At 28.6% G+C, this 20257-nt stretch overlaps 2 protein-coding genes across 2 annotated transcripts; one reads left to right on the forward strand and one right to left on the reverse strand.

Moving 5' to 3' along the window:
* The first annotated feature begins 10915 nt into the window (after positions 1–10915).
* LOC106784041 (dnaJ homolog subfamily B member 6-like) lies at positions 10916–16787 on the forward strand. Its single transcript, XM_014743135.1, has 6 exons — positions 10916–11025; positions 11618–11727; positions 14392–14565; positions 15114–15354; positions 15698–15787; positions 16498–16787. Exons 1-6 carry the CDS (start codon positions 10961–10963, stop codon positions 16661–16663), a joined length of 846 nt encoding a protein of 281 aa, XP_014598621.1. The 5' UTR covers positions 10916–10960; the 3' UTR covers positions 16664–16787.
* Positions 16788–18307: 1520 nt separating this feature from the next.
* On the reverse strand, positions 18308–19746 carry LOC106784042 (putative acyl-CoA-binding protein). The gene is made up of 3 exons (XM_014743136.1): positions 19595–19746; positions 18977–19091; positions 18308–18879 (listed from the first exon to the last, which is right to left on the reverse strand). Exons 1-3 carry the CDS (start codon positions 19607–19609, stop codon positions 18734–18736), a joined length of 276 nt encoding a protein of 91 aa, XP_014598622.1. The 5' UTR covers positions 19610–19746; the 3' UTR covers positions 18308–18733.
* Between the last annotated feature and the right edge of the window lie 511 nt (positions 19747–20257).

The raw sequence follows: 20257 nt of genomic DNA on the forward strand, positions 1-20257 counted from the left end.
TATAGAACTTTGAACAAAGGCAATCATTTTAGTTAAGACTGACATTTGATATTGTATCCGAGAGATTGTCACGCGTGATGTACTATTGTAACGCACGATAAAGAATTATATTATTAGTTACGTGACGATATACGTATATATATATATATATATATATATGTATATGTATTTGCATTACTTACATACAAACCGTTGGAAATGATGTTTGCAAGACAATTGTTATGAAAAAAAATATGTTAACCGAATAATGAATTTTTAACGATTTGCATTGACCTTTTTATTTTTTTTATGTTAAAAATACTCATATACGAAATACGTGACCTGAATATAAATTGATTGATTATTAAAGTATATTACCAAATAAAATAAAACAAGAATAAAGAAAGAGGATCAAGAGAGTATAAATAAAATAAAATAAAATTCGCAATGTTAGGAAAGAAAAATAAAGTGCAATGTCAGGCTTTTAGAAATATTCATGCGTGTCGTTGGCATAACACCACCTCGTGGTATTGTACCAACGAAATTACGTAATTCTGATAAACAGTAGATTGATCGTTAACCTTGTAATAATAAATCACTTTCGAATGAGAACCACTGTGAACGCTTTAAAATAATCATCTCCCTTTTGATCATCGACCCTATTTTTAATAATTATCTCCTTAGCAACTTAATATCATACTTCCGTATGATAGAAAGAGTCAAAAAAAAAGAGGAGGGGGGAGGGAAAAGGTAAATTAACAAATCAAACTAATTTGTAACGTATATCCTGAAGAGTTAACGAACCGTGTACGATAAATTAGAAATAGATTCGAGGTGGGAGGAGGGGATGGGGGAGAAAGAGAGAACCCGGGAAATTGGAATTTTTGAAAAATTGGCGAATAATAAAAATTTCGTGACAATCGTGTTATACATAGTAATCGTACGATTATGGCCGGATAAATTGATCATAAGACAAAAATTGTGTGAACTTTTTTAATTAAAAATAGTTCCTCTTACTTTACTAGATATAATGATATGGTAACATAGCATCAAACTAATACTAGCGATAACAAGGAGTTCGCGTGCAGGAAACATTACGGTGAACGTGAGCTCCGTTAAATCGCGTATAACTGTTGGACTAATAAAGAATAATTTCATTAATATGGATGACACCGCTTGAATTTTATACACGATGCCCTGTTATCATCGTAACAGTGACACTGATATACATACTACGCATTACGATCAACTTTGATCTTCTGTATTTCTATTCCGTTATTATTTATCCTCCCTTTTTTTCTTACTCGCATTTTTACAAATTAAAAAAAGGTTTTAAAAAAAAAAAAAAAAAAAAAAAACGATTGTACTTAATCAATTCGTTCGTAAATTTAAACGGATGTATCTTTCGATGCAGACAGTACGTACCCAACCAGTGGTGTGTGTTTTATATGATTGCACCAATTGTTGCAATTATTTCAATGATCGTTGGTTAACGGGTAAACCAAGATACATCGTTCAAATAAATCTCGACAGTTTTATTCCTGCTCGCTGAAAATAATAACGATATTGATTTTTTTTTAAATACAGAATTTTTCTTCATAACGTTTCACCATTGTTATTATCGATGATACAAACGAATCCTCGAATTGTTAGAGAGCTGTTTCAACACTCTACACAACACACAGTTATCGCGTTATCGTTAACTTTCTAATGAATAACGATCGATACGAAGAAAATCATGAGATTTCGCGTTACTATTTAATGCGATATTAAATACATTTAAATTTTATTATTTATAATTATTAAGATTATTATAAAAGTTAAACTGTATTATGTTATAACATGCAACAGTATTTTATTTATAACCATGTCCATTTATTAGGCCATCAGGCTGTAAATAAATAAATACCTTATTTATTTATCTATATTATAATTATAAGTGTGAATTATTGGTATATATAAAAAAAAGAAAAAGAGAAAAAAAGTAGCTCGTCACGTTAGAGTAATAGCCAGACGTAATTCGAAGAATTTTGTTAAAAGTAAAAAAGAAAAAAGAAACGCCTTAATGTATACAGAGAAACGTTTAAAGATCAATATATATCTATAAATCTTTTATGAGTAATTATGATATCACGTCGCTTTAGGTTATCGAACGGTGGTCACAGTACTACTACTACTACTATTATCTATAATATTAGTCAGATTCAACAACAGTAGGTTAGTTAAAGAAATTATTTAAAAGTAAAATAGATGCGAAACATAACCTACAAACTTTCTACCACGTAACATAATATACATATATCCTAACACTGTATTATATAGTCTTCTTCTTCTTCTTCTTCCACCTACCTACATATATATCTATATAAATATATATGTATAATATTCTCTAGCGATGAATAAAATTAGTATTATTAGAGACTATGCGAAATACATCGTGAAAATAAGTAAATCAGTATAGAATTAAAAGAACATGAGTCGTCCGATCGTAAATAAGAACGAAAACAAAATAATATATTCTTCCCACTTTGTGAAACATAAGATAAAATACAATATGATCCGAGTCAAATAACAAATAGATAATAAATGTCCTAATTAAGTGACAGGGCTTATTAATTATGGCGATAAATAATTGATAATCTTTTTCTAAGCGTACGTACGTAAGCGCGCGAGAGAATATATTCTTCCTATTGTTAAATGCATACGTATTTTTCGGAAGAATATTTAGCGAGACAAAACTTTGTGTAAGATATAAATGCATGTAACAATATTATAGGCCAAGATCAGAGAAACATTGAAACACGATGCTCTTCTTGCAATTGCTTGCTTACCTTTAAAATAATACGAACGATATATAACACACACGTACGTGCGTGCAATTACAAAAATTCTTTTAATAAATAATTCGAATCAATGGAAAATATTATTTGAACGAGTTTTATGCAACAGACAAATTTGACGAAATTGTACTCCAACTAGTTGAGTCCAAAAAGAGAGAAAGAAAGGAGAGTAGAACACGATCTTCAACAATAGCAAAAAAAAAAAGGAGAGAAAGAAAAAAGGGCAGCTAACATATACCTACTCCGGTGGTATATACTATGTGCTGTTATATATATATATATATATATATAACAGCACATAGTATATACCACCGGAGTAGGTATATGTTAGCTGCCCTTTTTTCTTTCTCTCCTTTTTTTTTTTGCTATTGTTGAAGATCGTGTTCTACTCTCCTTTCTTTCTCTCTTTTTGGACTCAACTAGTTGGAGTACAATTTCGTCAAATTTGTCTGTTGCATAAAACTCGTTCAAATAATATTTTCCATTGATTCGAATTATTTATTAAAAGAATTTTTGTAATTGCACGCACGTACGTGTGTGTTATATATCGTTCGTATTATTTTAAAGGTAAGCAAGCAATTGCAAGAAGAGCATCGTGTTTCAATGTTTCTCTGATCTTGGCCTATAATATTGTTACATGCATTTATATCTTACACAAAGTTTTGTCTCGCTAAATATTCTTCCGAAAAATACGTATGCATTTAACAATAGGAAGAATATATTCTCTCGCGCGCTTACGTACGTACGCTTAGAAAAAGATTATCAATTATTTATCGCCATAATTAATAAGCCCTGTCACTTAATTAGGACATTTATTATCTATTTGTTATTTGACTCGGATCATATTGTATTTTATCTTATGTTTCACAAAGTGGGAAGAATATATTATTTTGTTTTCGTTCTTATTTACGATCGGACGACTCATGTTCTTTTAATTCTATACTGATTTACTTATTTTCACGATGTATTTCGCATAGTCTCTAATAATACTAATTTTATTCATCGCTAGAGAATATTATACATATATATTTATATAGATATATATGTAGGTAGGTGGAAGAAGAAGAAGAAGAAGACTATATAATACAGTGTTAGGATATATGTATATTATGTTACGTGGTAGAAAGTTTGTAGGTTATGTTTCGCATCTATTTTACTTTTAAATAATTTCTTTAACTAACCTACTGTTGTTGAATCTGACTAATATTATAGATAATAGTAGTAGTAGTAGTACTGTGACCACCGTTCGATAACCTAAAGCGACGTGATATCATAATTACTCATAAAAGATTTATAGATATATATTGATCTTTAAACGTTTCTCTGTATACATTAAGGCGTTTCTTTTTTCTTTTTTACTTTTAACAAAATTCTTCGAATTACGTCTGGCTATTACTCTAACGTGACGAGCTACTTTTTTTCTCTTTTTCTTTTTTTTATATATACCAATAATTCACACTTATAATTATAATATAGATAAATAAATAAGGTATTTATTTATTTACAGCCTGATGGCCTAATAAATGGACATGGTTATAAATAAAATACTGTTGCATGTTATAACATAATACAGTTTAACTTTTATAATAATCTTAATAATTATAAATAATAAAATTTAAATGTATTTAATATCGCATTAAATAGTAACGCGAAATCTCATGATTTTCTTCGTATCGATCGTTATTCATTAGAAAGTTAACGATAACGCGATAACTGTGTGTTGTGTAGAGTGTTGAAACAGCTCTCTAACAATTCGAGGATTCGTTTGTATCATCGATAATAACAATGGTGAAACGTTATGAAGAAAAATTCTGTATTTAAAAAAAAATCAATATCGTTATTATTTTCAGCGAGCAGGAATAAAACTGTCGAGATTTATTTGAACGATGTATCTTGGTTTACCCGTTAACCAACGATCATTGAAATAATTGCAACAATTGGTGCAATCATATAAAACACACACCACTGGTTGGGTACGTACTGTCTGCATCGAAAGATACATCCGTTTAAATTTACGAACGAATTGATTAAGTACAATCGTTTTTTTTTTTTTTTTTTTTTTTTAAAACCTTTTTTTAATTTGTAAAAATGCGAGTAAGAAAAAAAGGGAGGATAAATAATAACGGAATAGAAATACAGAAGATCAAAGTTGATCGTAATGCGTAGTATGTATATCAGTGTCACTGTTACGATGATAACAGGGCATCGTGTATAAAATTCAAGCGGTGTCATCCATATTAATGAAATTATTCTTTATTAGTCCAACAGTTATACGCGATTTAACGGAGCTCACGTTCACCGTAATGTTTCCTGCACGCGAACTCCTTGTTATCGCTAGTATTAGTTTGATGCTATGTTACCATATCATTATATCTAGTAAAGTAAGAGGAACTATTTTTAATTAAAAAAGTTCACACAATTTTTGTCTTATGATCAATTTATCCGGCCATAATCGTACGATTACTATGTATAACACGATTGTCACGAAATTTTTATTATTCGCCAATTTTTCAAAAATTCCAATTTCCCGGGTTCTCTCTTTCTCCCCCATCCCCTCCTCCCACCTCGAATCTATTTCTAATTTATCGTACACGGTTCGTTAACTCTTCAGGATATACGTTACAAATTAGTTTGATTTGTTAATTTACCTTTTCCCTCCCCCCTCCTCTTTTTTTTTGACTCTTTCTATCATACGGAAGTATGATATTAAGTTGCTAAGGAGATAATTATTAAAAATAGGGTCGATGATCAAAAGGGAGATGATTATTTTAAAGCGTTCACAGTGGTTCTCATTCGAAAGTGATTTATTATTACAAGGTTAACGATCAATCTACTGTTTATCAGAATTACGTAATTTCGTTGGTACAATACCACGAGGTGGTGTTATGCCAACGACACGCATGAATATTTCTAAAAGCCTGACATTGCACTTTATTTTTCTTTCCTAACATTGCGAATTTTATTTTATTTTATTTATACTCTCTTGATCCTCTTTCTTTATTCTTGTTTTATTTTATTTGGTAATATACTTTAATAATCAATCAATTTATATTCAGGTCACGTATTTCGTATATGAGTATTTTTAACATAAAAAAAATAAAAAGGTCAATGCAAATCGTTAAAAATTCATTATTCGGTTAACATATTTTTTTTCATAACAATTGTCTTGCAAACATCATTTCCAACGGTTTGTATGTAAGTAATGCAAATACATATACATATATATATATATATATATATACTTACATACATATGTTTCGTCCGTTGACATGCGTAAGCTCGTTATATTATGCATTATGCATATACATATTTATGTATTTAACAGTGCCGCAATCGAGGATGGTTATGGAAGGAACAGTTGATAAAATTTGCGTTCATCCTTGCGGCTTGTTTGCATTGTCGATTTCTTACTGTTGTCGCCTAGTATTGTGGATTTAACTAGTTGTATATATAAATTGTGTTAGTTGATAAATTTGTTGAGTTTAGTTTATCGTTCAGGAGATTAAACTTTGACGATTAAATTTTATCTTAGTGACGTATCTTAATTAAAAAGAAATTAAAGAAAGGTAGAGAGGGAACACGCGTGTAACATGATCTTTGAGAATTTATAAGTTTTTATTTAATGTTTATAATGATGTTAATGATGATGTTAAGAAAATAAGGGAAATCTTTTAGAACATATTTAATTGTTTTACTTTAATTTTAATATGTATAAATAATTTATTCGTGTACATAGGGATCAAAAAAATAGACAAAGAAATAAGAATATATCATCGTTGTGTTTCTGACTCATATTTAACAAAAAAAAAAAAAAAAAGAAAACAAGATCCAGGTGGACATATCCAAGGAAAATGAAACGAAAATTACTACACAACGTGTTATCTTTAATCCTGTGTCTATTTCTTTTTCCTCAAGATTGTATTTAAAATTTGTTTATCTAATCTTTCGTGGTTCTTCAAACTTACTATTTTTACTATAAGAGGAACAATTCTTTCTCTCTGTTAAAATCCTTTTTCTTTGAATACGTCGTCCTGTGGCCATATATGTAAATCTGACGTCACCACCCTCATGAGAGTCACATAAGGACGCCCACCTTGACACAACGACCACGTTGTGACAATCATGATGATGATGATGATGATGATGATGTTGATGATGTTGATGATGATGGTGTCGTTTCTCGCTTCTTTTTTGCATCCTTAACAAAAATTGTTTATTTATGTATTTGTTTTTTTCTTTTTAATATCTTTTAAAAAGAAGATTTTTTCATATTTCGATTTAATATTATTTTCTTTATTCCCCATTGTTATGGAAAATACAAATACTTTAATTGAAACTAAATTATTTAAAAAATCTAAGTTAAAATTTATAGATTTTTTGGAGATAAAATATTGAGTTTAAATCTGAATTATTAGACGTTTGCAATTAATTTGTTACCTTTTAAACAAATTTAGTATTTATTTATTTATAGATTAATTATACATCTATTATTTTTGATAACTTTGTGATCAATCTTATTTCAATCAACTGCCTGAACTTCCTTGTCGTAATAAAGATGATGATTTTGATGCAATGAATTTAACATCATGGCATCGAATTAATTGCTATATTTAATATTTCAAATTAAATTCAAATAAGAATAGTGTAGAAGGAAAATGAAAGATTAATACTTTTGTTTAATAACACATTTTCTAATTTCGATATTCTAATTTACATATTTTAATATGTAATAAATTGTTTGAAATCGATCGTTAAGAACAATTTTCTCGACATACGATCGAAAGTCAAAATGGAGACCTCGAAAAGTGCCCACTCGTTCTTTAGTTTCAAATGATTAACATGCATTGCGTAGGAGATAAACGCGTTTGCTACGTAAGTACACCTTTCGTATTTCGTTTAAACATGAAAAATATGAATCACCTTGTTCCTTCTTCTGACACGCATATACAGCCAGAAAATTGATATCTCGTAGAAAACAATATCTACAATATTTCATTTTATTCTTGTTACTTCAAATTCAATTTATTTATCATATAAATTTGTCTAACCTTTTTTTTTTCTTTTTTTTTTTCTAAAATTTCGAATTATCTTCTTCTTTATATTGGCACGAGTTTTATTTCTTCGTCGGTCATGAGAAAAGATAATACATTGATATTGAAATATATTTCAACTTGTGGCCATGAGTTTAGTTTTAAATGTGTAAGTAAATTCTGATAAATAGCTTTACTATCAAAAGTAATATAACAATAATAATATATTTATATAGGTATAGTAATTTATAATAATGTTATTGTAGAAAAGTCTTGGCGTCCATTTTTAATGGTTTAAATTAATCAAAACCGCTCTTATTTCGAGGAAAAATATGAAAAAAGAAGTATATATGCTTATATGCTTGTCTGTTTTTCGCTTTATCTCTTACTTCTTATATTTTTATCTCATTTCTCGCGAATATAAACATTTATGCGAATATATATAAAAATTAGCAATTAACATTAATTTTAATTGTTCTTTCTTCTTATCTCTTTCTCTCTCTCTCTCTCTCTCTCTCTCTCCCTCTTTCTCTCTCTCTCTTTCTGTTTTCTTTTTCTTTTTCGTATTATTTATCTATCCATCTTTCCTATTAAGCGTGAAAAAACAAGAGATATTAACGTGTCGTGACTAAACTTCGTTCAGCTCTGACTCAAGCCAGTAGTTTGCGAAATCTATCGTATAGTAGTAACTAGTAGTAGTAGTTGCCAACAAAAATTGTGCACGTAAGCTAGGGCGAAAAGAAAGATAGATAGATAAATAGTTAAATAGATAGATAGATAGATAGATAGATAAATAAGTAGATTGAGGAGTAGGGTGATGGCTGTTTCTATCTTTTATTTGCGAACTAACACCATCTTTGAGATCTAATCATCACGGAAAGAGCTTATAACGTAACTTGTACCTATCAACTATAAACGAAGAAAGAGAGAGAGAGAAAGAGAAAGAGAAAGAGAAAAGCAAGGTCGTGATAAGGTGATGATGAAGGTATCTTCTACTTGTCCCACTTTAAGAACTCCATTCGGCGATAACTCGTTACGAGACATCTAAACGTTATTATTTCTTTTTTTTTATCTTATTTATTTTCTTATTTTTCAATCTTTTTTTTTTTACTTTTTTTATTTTTATATTCAATTTATCCTCTCGTTCGATGTAAACGATTTTTATTATTGATTTTGGCGCTTGCATTTCGGCGTCTCGATGAAATTACGAGATCCGAAAGTATCAAAATTTGATTTGAAAATGGATTAGGATTAGAAATGTTAAGTGTCTAGGTCGATGACGAGCATGTTAAATTTTACCATCCTTGGAATTTTGCCCGAACTTAATAAATTCGTTTCCCTCTGTTATCTTAAATCTTTTGCTTTAATTTAATTGCATTTTGATCTTGTCGAAAGGTGGTGCATCGGTGAAATTAAGATTTTGAAATAGATCGAAATGATATGAAGTTATTTTGTTGAAAGGATTAAATATGTAATATACTTTACTTAAATATTATATATATATATATTATAGAGAAAATGAATATGATTAATTGATTTATGTAAAGCACGAATGCGAGTGGGATCGTACATGTGTATCTATAGTCAATGCATAGTGTACTGATCATTGAAAACATTACGAAGTAACTAAAAATAACATTTCATATTATCTTTTTATTTAAGAGACGTATATACATTAACATTAATTATTATATTAAATTCGTAATACAATTTTGTTGAAAAATGTTAAATAATTTATTAATTATTTGAAAGATAGATTATATTTTAAAGAAATAAGATAACTTTCCACGACTATTTTAATTTATTTTATTTTTTTGTTTTCTTCAAAAATAATTAATTATTAGACAAAAAAAAATGTAATAGCGCGTTTTTCTCCATTATAAATATAATGAGAAATATTTGAGATCTAACAAAATAGGATATAATAAGATAATATGAAAATTTTATAAAGATAAAAGTGAAAAAAGGAGAGGGAGGAGAAAGGAGAGGAATGGAATATCGTAATGACCTCCACCTACGCTTTTCATACTATTTTCGATACTCGGTTCGGCTAACTTTAGAGTTTTCGTCGGTCCAGTCTTTGACTTTGAGCTCAGTTTTCTCCCGAGAATTCGCTCTCACGCTACTCGACGTGTAGCACGTTCCTTATTGCGATTTCCTTATTTTTATTTTTTATTTTTTCCCCCCTCTTCCCAATTTCATCGCAATTTCTGACGTTTAATTTCGATCTATCGTCGCCAATAATTTTTAATTCGTCGTTTTTAATTTTTCAGATGTGTATTTTTTTTTCCCGTTCTATTTTAACAAATTTTCCGATTAGAAGATAGGTGAAAATAATTTGTTTGCATATAAAATTAGAATAATTATTCGATTATGATTATTTTCTTTTCTATATTTTCATTACTTTTTCTCGCTAAGTATTATTAATAGGAGAATTCAGTTTATACACCGTGTGATCGATAAAAATATGCATTTCGATAATATAAATGGCCGGAAAGCGTGAGATATGTGTTATTGCTATTTAAAGGTGATTGCTATGCAACATTGTGCCTATCCTCGCTTAAAAATAGTGCCAAGTTTCTGACATAAGTTTATCGAGCGAGTGAGTATAAAAGGATTCAATTCAACAAACGTTTACGCTTACGCGTTACTTTTATTATTATTATTATTATTATTATTGTTATTATTATTCTATTTTGCTTCCCTTTTTTTTCTATTACTTTTTTCCTTTTTATTTTATTTTTTATTATCTATACCGTTGAAGAAAAAAAAAAGAAGAAAAGAAAAATAAAAGTAATTATTCCGAATGATCTTTGTCGATACAAACAAATTCATAATATTCACATGTACATATGAAGGATCTTTGAAAATGATTATCGTTAAAGAGGGAGAAGGATAAAGATAGATTTGAAATTGAAATTAGGGTAGACCATGGTTTTCGAATTATCTTGTCTTATAGACGTCCCATTTCTTTTTTTTTTTGTTAACATAAGTTACTTGCCAGCTGGCCGGTCAAATGGTCTTGCTTAATTAGTATAACTAACTATGGATTGCATTGTTCGACAGGTGGTTGCCTAAGCTCTGATATCTGAGCATAAAATACATATTACGATGGTCGACTACTACAGGATTCTCGAAGTACAACGAACTGCTACCAGCAATGACATCAAAAAAGCGTAAGTTCAATTAAATTAACAACAATAACATAATCCTTTTTTCGATTATTTTTAAATAAAAAAGAATATAATTCAAGAGAAGATTAAAAGGTGTTGTAAGATTTTAGCGAAAAAATGCTGGTTATCATTATTTGAATATTTTTCTTTTTGGTTTTGTTTAATGGTAAAAACATTTAAATATATTTCACATGAATAATACATTTTCTCAATGGGTAAACCGGTGAAAAATTGAATGAAAAGCTCCTGCAATAAGAACAAGTAGAGCAACCGTATTTTGGCCATCATCCAAGTTCGAACTTCGAAAGAACAGTTGGTCGGGTCTTGTATATTCGATGCTTGAAAGTAAAGCATGACGATCATAATAAAATATATCTTCTTCTTCTGGGTAAACCAGTTTGAATAAAATATCCTTGTAAAATATTAAATTTTGTTAACTTCTTATAGTATTTAATAATTTATTCTCCTATATTTATTGAGATCGATTGTGTTTCCGTATATTTCAATTTTAAATATATATATTTGTTTGTTCTTTAATTTCAGTTTTAACCATGATTTTGTAAGATAATTATTGATTTCGTTTTGATATTTACAGATACAGAAAATTAGCGTTGAAATGGCACCCAGACAAAAATCCCGAAAATTTAGACGAAGCAAACAAGAAGTTCAAGGAAATATCCGAAGCTTATGAAGTATTGATAGACGGTAAGGATTTATTTTTCTAGCTTATGGCCAAAAGTAAAAGGAAAAAATATTAAAAGAAACAAAAACAAAAAAAAAACAAATATCTAATCCACGAGAGGGATCGATAAATTTATAAATTTTAAAATAAAACAAAAATGAGGGGTTGGGAAAAATATTATTTATGGGTTGGGAGAGGGGGTGAAACAAAAAAGGATTAAATTATTTTTCAATCGATAATCCGAATATTTTGAAGGAAGAAAGGAGAAGAAAATTGAATAAAAAAGATAAAAAAAAAGGAAGAAAGAAAAACGAGAATAAATTTCTTTCATAGGCGTAGAAACGTGCTTCGCATGAAAGCTTTTCTTCCAAAAGCAAATCCCACAAAATACATGAAATAATTTCTTCTTAATTAGAAAAAAAAAAAAAAAGAAAACAATTTATATTAATAAATGTGTCGCAGGGAAGTTGAACAGGGTAAGATCTTATCCTTATCCTATTTGTTGAATTTATCTAATCTTACCCTGTCCAACTTTTCTGCGACACATTTATTAATAATTTTATTTTTGGACGTGATAAACAACTAATTCACAATTTATATTTTTTTTCTTTGTCTTTATCTTTATCTCTATCTCAAAAAACACGCACGCTTTTAGCTCTTTTATTTATTTTTTTTCCACGCGTTAAACGCTTTTATGCAAGGGGACTATTTGAAAAAAATTGCAGCCGCCGTTTCATTATTTCTTGTTTTTTTATACATTAAAAATGAAATTTATACGTAAAAAAGAAAAGCTGCTAATTTTTCAAAAATAGCCCTAGCATACTTATTATTATTTAATTATTGTATATATATATATATATAGTTGTTATATATACGTGAAACGAAATTGTAAGAGAGAGATTAGGGGAGAAAAGAACAAAATTATTTCACAACGTTATCTGGTTGCTCGTAAAATTTTCCTTTCGTCTCAAGAGATCTAATGATTTTCTGCAATTATGTTAATTGTCTTTTTTCAATTTAATTTAATTGATTTATTTTATGTTTCATTTTGTTCTTTTCGTTTTTCGTACGTGTTGAGCGATTATAAAATATTTACGGTAAGGAAAAGAAATGGCCAACAACAATCCAAAAAAAAAAAAGAAAAGAAAAAAAAAGAAAAATAATTCACACTCGGAAAGCAAAATTTAGAAGGAGGAAGCTCAACGAAAAATCTTTGTTTCCGGACACAATCTCATGGCACTTTGGTCTGGGTGTTCAGATGCGAAGAGACGAACCTACGACCAGCGATTGTATCAGAAGGCGTCCTCAAGGCCAGGCCGTGGATTCACCTTCCGGAGTTTCTTTGACTCTCCCTTCCAGCGACACTTTGGTACCATTTAAAAAAAAAAACAAAAAAAAGAAAATGAAAAAGAAAAATTAGAAAACAGAAATAATTGTCAAAAGAAAAAAGGCTTTACAAGATTAGCCTCTACCATCATTGAAAATTTCCTTCATTTGAATTTATATTCTATTTTTAATTGCTGCAAATAATCAATAAGGGTGGGGAAGGGGGGGGAAGACCAGGAAGTTTAACATTTTCAAAAGCTGGAGAAGTCAAAATTAATAATGGATAAAACATAGGATTGAACATAATCGTATTAAGAATAGCAAGTAGAAAAATTGTAGTTTCATTGATCATATTTAATATCGTTGAAGAGAGGAAAAAAATAGATGATCCTTCCCTTATTTGTTACTCGTAGTTTGTCATATTTTATCCTTTATGCACGAGAGTTTCTATTGTGAATCCTAAAGAACAAACAACCTTCTGTTAAGATCAAATTTTCTATTCCGTGTGCGTTCATTTGCGAGTGTTTTTAAGGATATTTAAAAGGAACTAAAAAGGAATCATTGATTTTTGTCGTATGAATTTTATATTATTTTGATAAGTGTATTTTTCTTTCTTTTTTTTTTTTTATTTTATTGTTTTGTTTTGTAATCGTTTTATCTTTCATTTTTATGTGCACTTTTTTCTTCCCCCTCTATATATATTTTTAAATTCATATAATAGCAAATTAACGCGAGGTATAGAAAAGAGACGGAAATACAAATTATTCTTATTTTTCATTATGGTGAGAAAGGAGAGAGTGTCCCGGATTCGCTCGCTTATTTTCTTTTTCAAGAAGCGTAACTCATCATCTTGATATGCGCAAATTAGTTAACAATGAGTGCACCTTGTTGGCAGAGTTCTTTCTTTCTTTCTTAACAAGCAGTCTCCGTGTCCTCCTCAATGATTTAAAAACAAAAAGAGAAAAGAACTAACATTTTGACTATAGTACTCGTTATTTTGTTCTCCTATATATTATACACATAAAAATTATATTCTATTCATTTCTTTCTTTCTTCGAAAAGGAACATATATAACTTCGATTAGTTCTTTTCTCTCTGATAATGATTTTTCCATGCCAATTTCCTTGTTTATTAAAAAAACAAAGCAACAATTACAACAACAACATAAACCAAACCCAGTAAATATTTGACTAACACATACACACACACACGTTGAAATTCGCAGAAATTCCCTTGCTGCTTCTTCTTGGATTTTGGAACGAATAAAACTTGTTATATGAAAAGCTATTTTTAATTTTATTTTTTAATATCAAATTGAGAAATGATTAATATGATATTTTCTTTTTGTACGATTTTTACAGAAAAGAAAAGGCGTGTTTACGATCAGTATGGCAAGGAGGGTCTACAGATGAACGGTGGCAAGAGACGTCATGAAAGTGACTTCAGGCCATTCTTTACCACCTACGTGTTTAGAGATCCGGAGGAGGTCTTCAGAGAATTCTTTGCCGCCTCGTCCTTCGACGATCCCTTTGATAGTAATTAAAAAAACAACAATTATTTTACTCGTTCATTCATGGGTCTGAAATCTTTAATAAGATTTATAAAGATTAGTCAAACATTTTTTTTTTTATATATACATAATGACAATAAAAAACATAATTTAGGGCATAGTATAATAGGATTATATATATGTTTCTTTCTATTTATTCTTTCTCTCTCTCTATATATATATATAATGTAAAGAAGTTCTAGAATCGTAGTTTTATATTATTATAAGGTGATTCTAAATATCACGTCAAAACTTTTGATTTACCGTGTATATTTTTTTTAATAATTTAGGTAAAAGTTTGTCATATAAGCCAGTTAGTTATGGACGGAATTAATAGTAGCGTGTTCTAGGTCCATACATTGAATTTTGTAGCATTATTCTGTGAATTTATTAATTATCGTGATGTCAAGAAAAAATCTTATATTTAGTACACGGCATTTCCAATTTTGAATAAAATGAAAAATAAGTTTATCATATAATTTAGTATATAGCACGTAATTAAGTATATAATAAAATTTATTTTCGATTATGTAGGCTTATTCGGATCTGCTACTCGACGAGGTCAAGGTAGTATTGGTACTAACAACAGTTTAAGCACATCCTTGTTTGGACGTCTAGGTATTCATTCACCGTTCTATAACCCACTGAGTGGTATGGAGTTTACCGAATTCAATTCATTTCCTTCTTTCGACGTAACCACCAGCCATGGGGCAGCAGTTAAAAGGACCAGTACTTCGACACGTTTCATCAATGGAAAAAAGATCACCACCAAAAAGTAATGATCGAAATAAATACATACATAAATATATTTTTGATGATTCTGATATAGTGAAACAAATTGGAAGAGAAAGTAGAAGACACAATTAATCTTTTATCATTTTTAACGTCATCTAAATCAAAGGTTCCCAAACTCATTATTAGACCTATAAATTTTTAAACAAAAAGATTACTAGATGTTACCTTCTTCAATTCTCTAAAATATCCCCTGGATCATCTTTGAAGAGAAAGAGGAGCAGATTGAAACGTTATTACATAATTTGGGAACTATTGATTTAAATAAGTAAAATGATTTAAATCCATCCAGTAATCTAATTATTTGATTTTTTTTTTGTCATCAGGATATACGAAGATGGGAAGGAAACCATAATGTCATACGAGAACGACGTCCTAAAATCAAAGACGGTGAACGGAGTACCACAGTCAATAACGTACAGTTAAATTAAACTTTCAATTCGAATTTCGATCTTTCATCGGCAATCGAGAAAATATATCCTGTCGTCGTCACGTTTCAAATATCTCTACTTCGAAGTACTGCTAATCCAACGGCATCCAGCTACCTACCACCAATATATCCAGAAGTCGCGTTTTCTTCTCTATGTCAAGATCAACGTCGAGACTATCTTTACTATTCTTTCATCTGCCTTTTCTCCTACTCTCTTCTACTTCTACTTCTACTTCTTCTTCTGTCTATTTTCTTCGCTTTCATCTATTTCTTACCTTATATATATATTCGTAAATCGTTTACCAACTATTTTGGCTTCTTTGAGACTACTAAATAATTTTTGGCTACTCGCTCGCAATTTATTTATTTCTTGCTATATTTCCTTTCATCTATTTCTTTACTTTCGTGTATGCGTGTGTGCGCGCCCAAACGCATTTTTAATGTATTATTTATAACGGAATGTCCGTAAAATATAAACTAAGATAAGAGACGTGTATGGTAATGACAGGATTTCTAGCTCTCGAGCGATCGTATCGTGGCGATATATTAGATAAAATATATATATATATAATAAATAAAAATTTAAGAAAGTGTTATTAATTAAAATTAAGCAAAACGTTAGGAGATGATGATGACGATTGATGATGATCGTGGTTACATTACTTTCCCGCTCTTGTCACGTTTTTATTTTATCAGGTTCGACCAAGTATCGACAAGTCGTCAGGTCGCTGAAGGAGGTGATGATGTTACGGTGATTAGCCAGACTGTAAAAGCGCATCACGGTGATTATCCGAAGGGTACCAGAAACAAAACCCATCATCACCCTCATGTCAAGAAGGTGGATAAAAGTAAGAGAAAGTAAAGAGACGCGCAACACTATTTTTCTCGGCGCTTCTTCACGTTCCTTTCCTAAATAATTAATAACAATCGATTGATTAGGTTGCGGTACGATGGACTTGATGTAAATTTTTCTATTATTATTATTATTATTATTATTATTATTATTATTATTATTATTATTATTATTATTATTATTATTATTATTATTATTATTATTATTATTATTATTATTATTAATATTATTATTATTATTATTATATTATTATTTACTACGACATCATGTTTGCTGTCGCTTAACGAAGGAAAGTTCCACGTAAAAATATAACAGATGTATATCTGATTTAATTAATAATCGTATCTTGTGAGAGTGATGTTCGGTGAAAAAACAGAAAAGAAAAACAATCGTTATAGATTTACATGTCTATGCGATTGGAAAATAAATAATAAAATTAATGTCGAGTACTACTATAGTAAAATAATATTTAAATTTTCTGATTGTATGAAAAGCGGTGATATATAATAACATCTGCAGGTAGCATATAGCGTCGATTATAATATATATATATATATATATATTATTTTCTTTTCTTTCAGTCGCTTCGTCGACTGTTTAATATCATTATTTAAAATTGATGTTTAAAAATTACGATAAACAAAATGCATCATTTCTTTTCATGAATGTCAAAGATTTACTGTATAACTGCATAAGTTTTATTTGAAAATTTTATTTTGATTGTCAAATATTTACATACATACATACATACAATTATGCATCATTCTCTCGCGTGTGTTAAGATACGTTGTTAAATTTCAGAACTGATGATAATTATGATTAAATTTTAAGCTCTTATTACGAAGAAAAATCGCTAAATGTGTCAGCATTATTAAATTTGTAATTTTAAGTTTTAAACATTGAATCGGCTCAAGTACGCATATAGATATATTCCAATAAGAAGATCCATTGCTTTATCATTGCCTTAAATAAAATTGTATTGTCTCAATAACTCACCAAAATAATTCATTATTTCTTCTTTTTTCTCTCTTATATATATATATATATTTCGTCATAGTCATTTAAATACAAAACTTTAGGGAGCGTTAATTAAATAAGTTATATTAAAATGCGCGCGTATATAGTTTCCTAAAAATAAGATCCTTCATCCCAAAAACTACACTAGCCTTCTTCTTTATATTGTATATCATCTCCTTCTTGTGTATGTTTTTCTTTAAGTACTTAGTTATGCGCGAATTTGTATATAATGATACCGATAAAACATGTTAACGCGAACAAATACATTATTAATTACGTATATGTATAAATTACGTCTCATCTATTTCCTAATCGATACGTAAAGAATTGAATACGAATGAAATTAAAACTTATGTTTCTTCAGGTGAATTTTAAAATTCTCTTGCATATGAAGGTAGTTTTTTAGTTTTTATGCGCTTTATTTATTTCTCCTATACATTAGGGATATAATATATGTATATGGAATTTTTTAACTTAATTTATCTTGGTTTTTTAAAGGAATATAATGACGTAAAGGTAGTAGTTACACCAACTCTACAAGAAAAATCGAGTATTCCCAGTGACATGTCCTTGAAAAAGGTTTTACTTAATGGGAGATTGCCATTTTCCATTTGGTAAAGAAATTCTAGATCGTGGATTTTTATTTTTTATTTTTTTATTTAAATATATACAAAGAATATGTATATTCTTCTTATAAACAAGGTAAATTTGTTAATGCTTTTATAACGTGAGATATAAAATATGCTCTTGCACATCATGCACATAGTATAACTTATTGTTAGTGTCGTGTTTCTCACATAAATAGGATACATACGAAATTGTGCAAAAGTTTAGATAATTATTTTAACACAAAACTTGCCTAAATTCTTTTTTTGTTAGATTATGAAAACAAAAAATTATATATATATATAAACATTTAGAAATATATATTAACAAAAAAAATGTATATATAGCTTAGGCGTAACATATATCTTTATTCCCAAAATTATATATTTACCAAAATTAAAATTCAAGCAATTGCTTATATTTATTAATGGACGATTCAATCAATTCATTTTCAATTTATGAATCATTCTTTTCATCGAGTTTCATTAATTCATTGGCTTTAGTAATGTATTTTTCTTTTGCTTCATCTTGACTCATACCTTTTATTTTGTTCCATGCTTCCCATTTAGCCTTTTTTTCAAATTCCAAAATGTTTGGTTTACCTGAAAGAAAAAGGATAAAATTTAATTATCATTTGTATAGAAAAAGAAGAATTTCTTTCTGATTAAAATTCAAATAAAAATGAAACTTTATTTTTACCTGTATCACAGTCACCGACTGTTGCTTGTTTATACAATGAATACAATTCGAGTAAACAAGCATTCGAAGGCTTGTAAGAAAGTTTTTTCACATCCTCGCTTGCTTTGGTAAATTTCTGTAAAAATAATTTAATATCTTAGATATTAGTTATACAATAAAATACACAAGTAGAAATATCAATGGTCGAACGATTTTTATTTCTTTTCTAAATATTACATTCTTTATTTAAGTAAAAACATATGATACTCTTTTTCTTTTTCTACTATTTTTGGTTTAATATCATTAAAAAAGTTTTAATAAATTGACAAATTAATTCAAATAAATAATAAAGATAAATGTTTCACATATTTATTCAGAACAAAGTTAAACCATTCAATAAAATAAAATATGTATTATCCGATTAGATTAATCGAGATAGTTCAATTAATTTGGTATAAAAATGAATCATAAACACGTCCGCAAGATAAATGTGTGTCAACTTAAACACTCACACACACATACTTATTATAAAATTGATAACAACACATAACCGGGAGATGCTATAGAACATTAACAATATAACAATAAGTGATTTGATTGTTTTATATAAATAATTATTATTAAATACCAATTATATACCTCGTCTAAAGACATTTTTTTTTATCTCTCTTTATTTATTTAATAATTTTATTCTAAATTTATTGAACGTAGAAAAGCAGAATGAACACTTTATGACAGAGAAGGAACATACACTGAGAGGTACAGTGTCACGAATGAGTACGCGCAGAATCGTAGACGTTCATTTTCTGATCGTCAAGGTATATCCGCAATAAAACATAGATATGAATGATTTTATATAATTTAAAAGAATATATTAATGATTTATTACTAAATCCGACCTTTATAATCTATGCTAATTTTTTTTAATGAATTATCAAGGTCGAATTTACTAAAAAGAATTTGCTTAATAATTATGTGATGTATTTAAAACCTAAAGTCTAGCACGCATTTTTAAATTTCGCTTATGACTATATCACGATAATAGACTAAACATTGTTAACCTTTGTACTTACAAAAAATGATGATAAATAATTTTAAGATTACGGGAGGGGGGGAATGGAAAGATATTATCTTTTAATTTTTTATTTGTGTTATGATCAAATTCGAGTTTTCGTTAAATTGATAATAATACATTAGAAATTTCTCTAGACATTTAATATTTAATATCGTAAAATAAATTTTTAACGTTTTTCTTGAATGTCAACTCATTAATTCTATTATCTGTTAAGATTTTTATGTAAA

The sequence above is a fragment of the Polistes canadensis genome, unplaced genomic scaffold, assembly GCF_001313835.1.
Source record: "Polistes canadensis isolate GaletaPanama2010 unplaced genomic scaffold, ASM131383v1 scaffold_29, whole genome shotgun sequence".
Classification (NCBI taxonomy): domain Eukaryota; kingdom Metazoa; phylum Arthropoda; class Insecta; order Hymenoptera; family Vespidae; genus Polistes; species Polistes canadensis.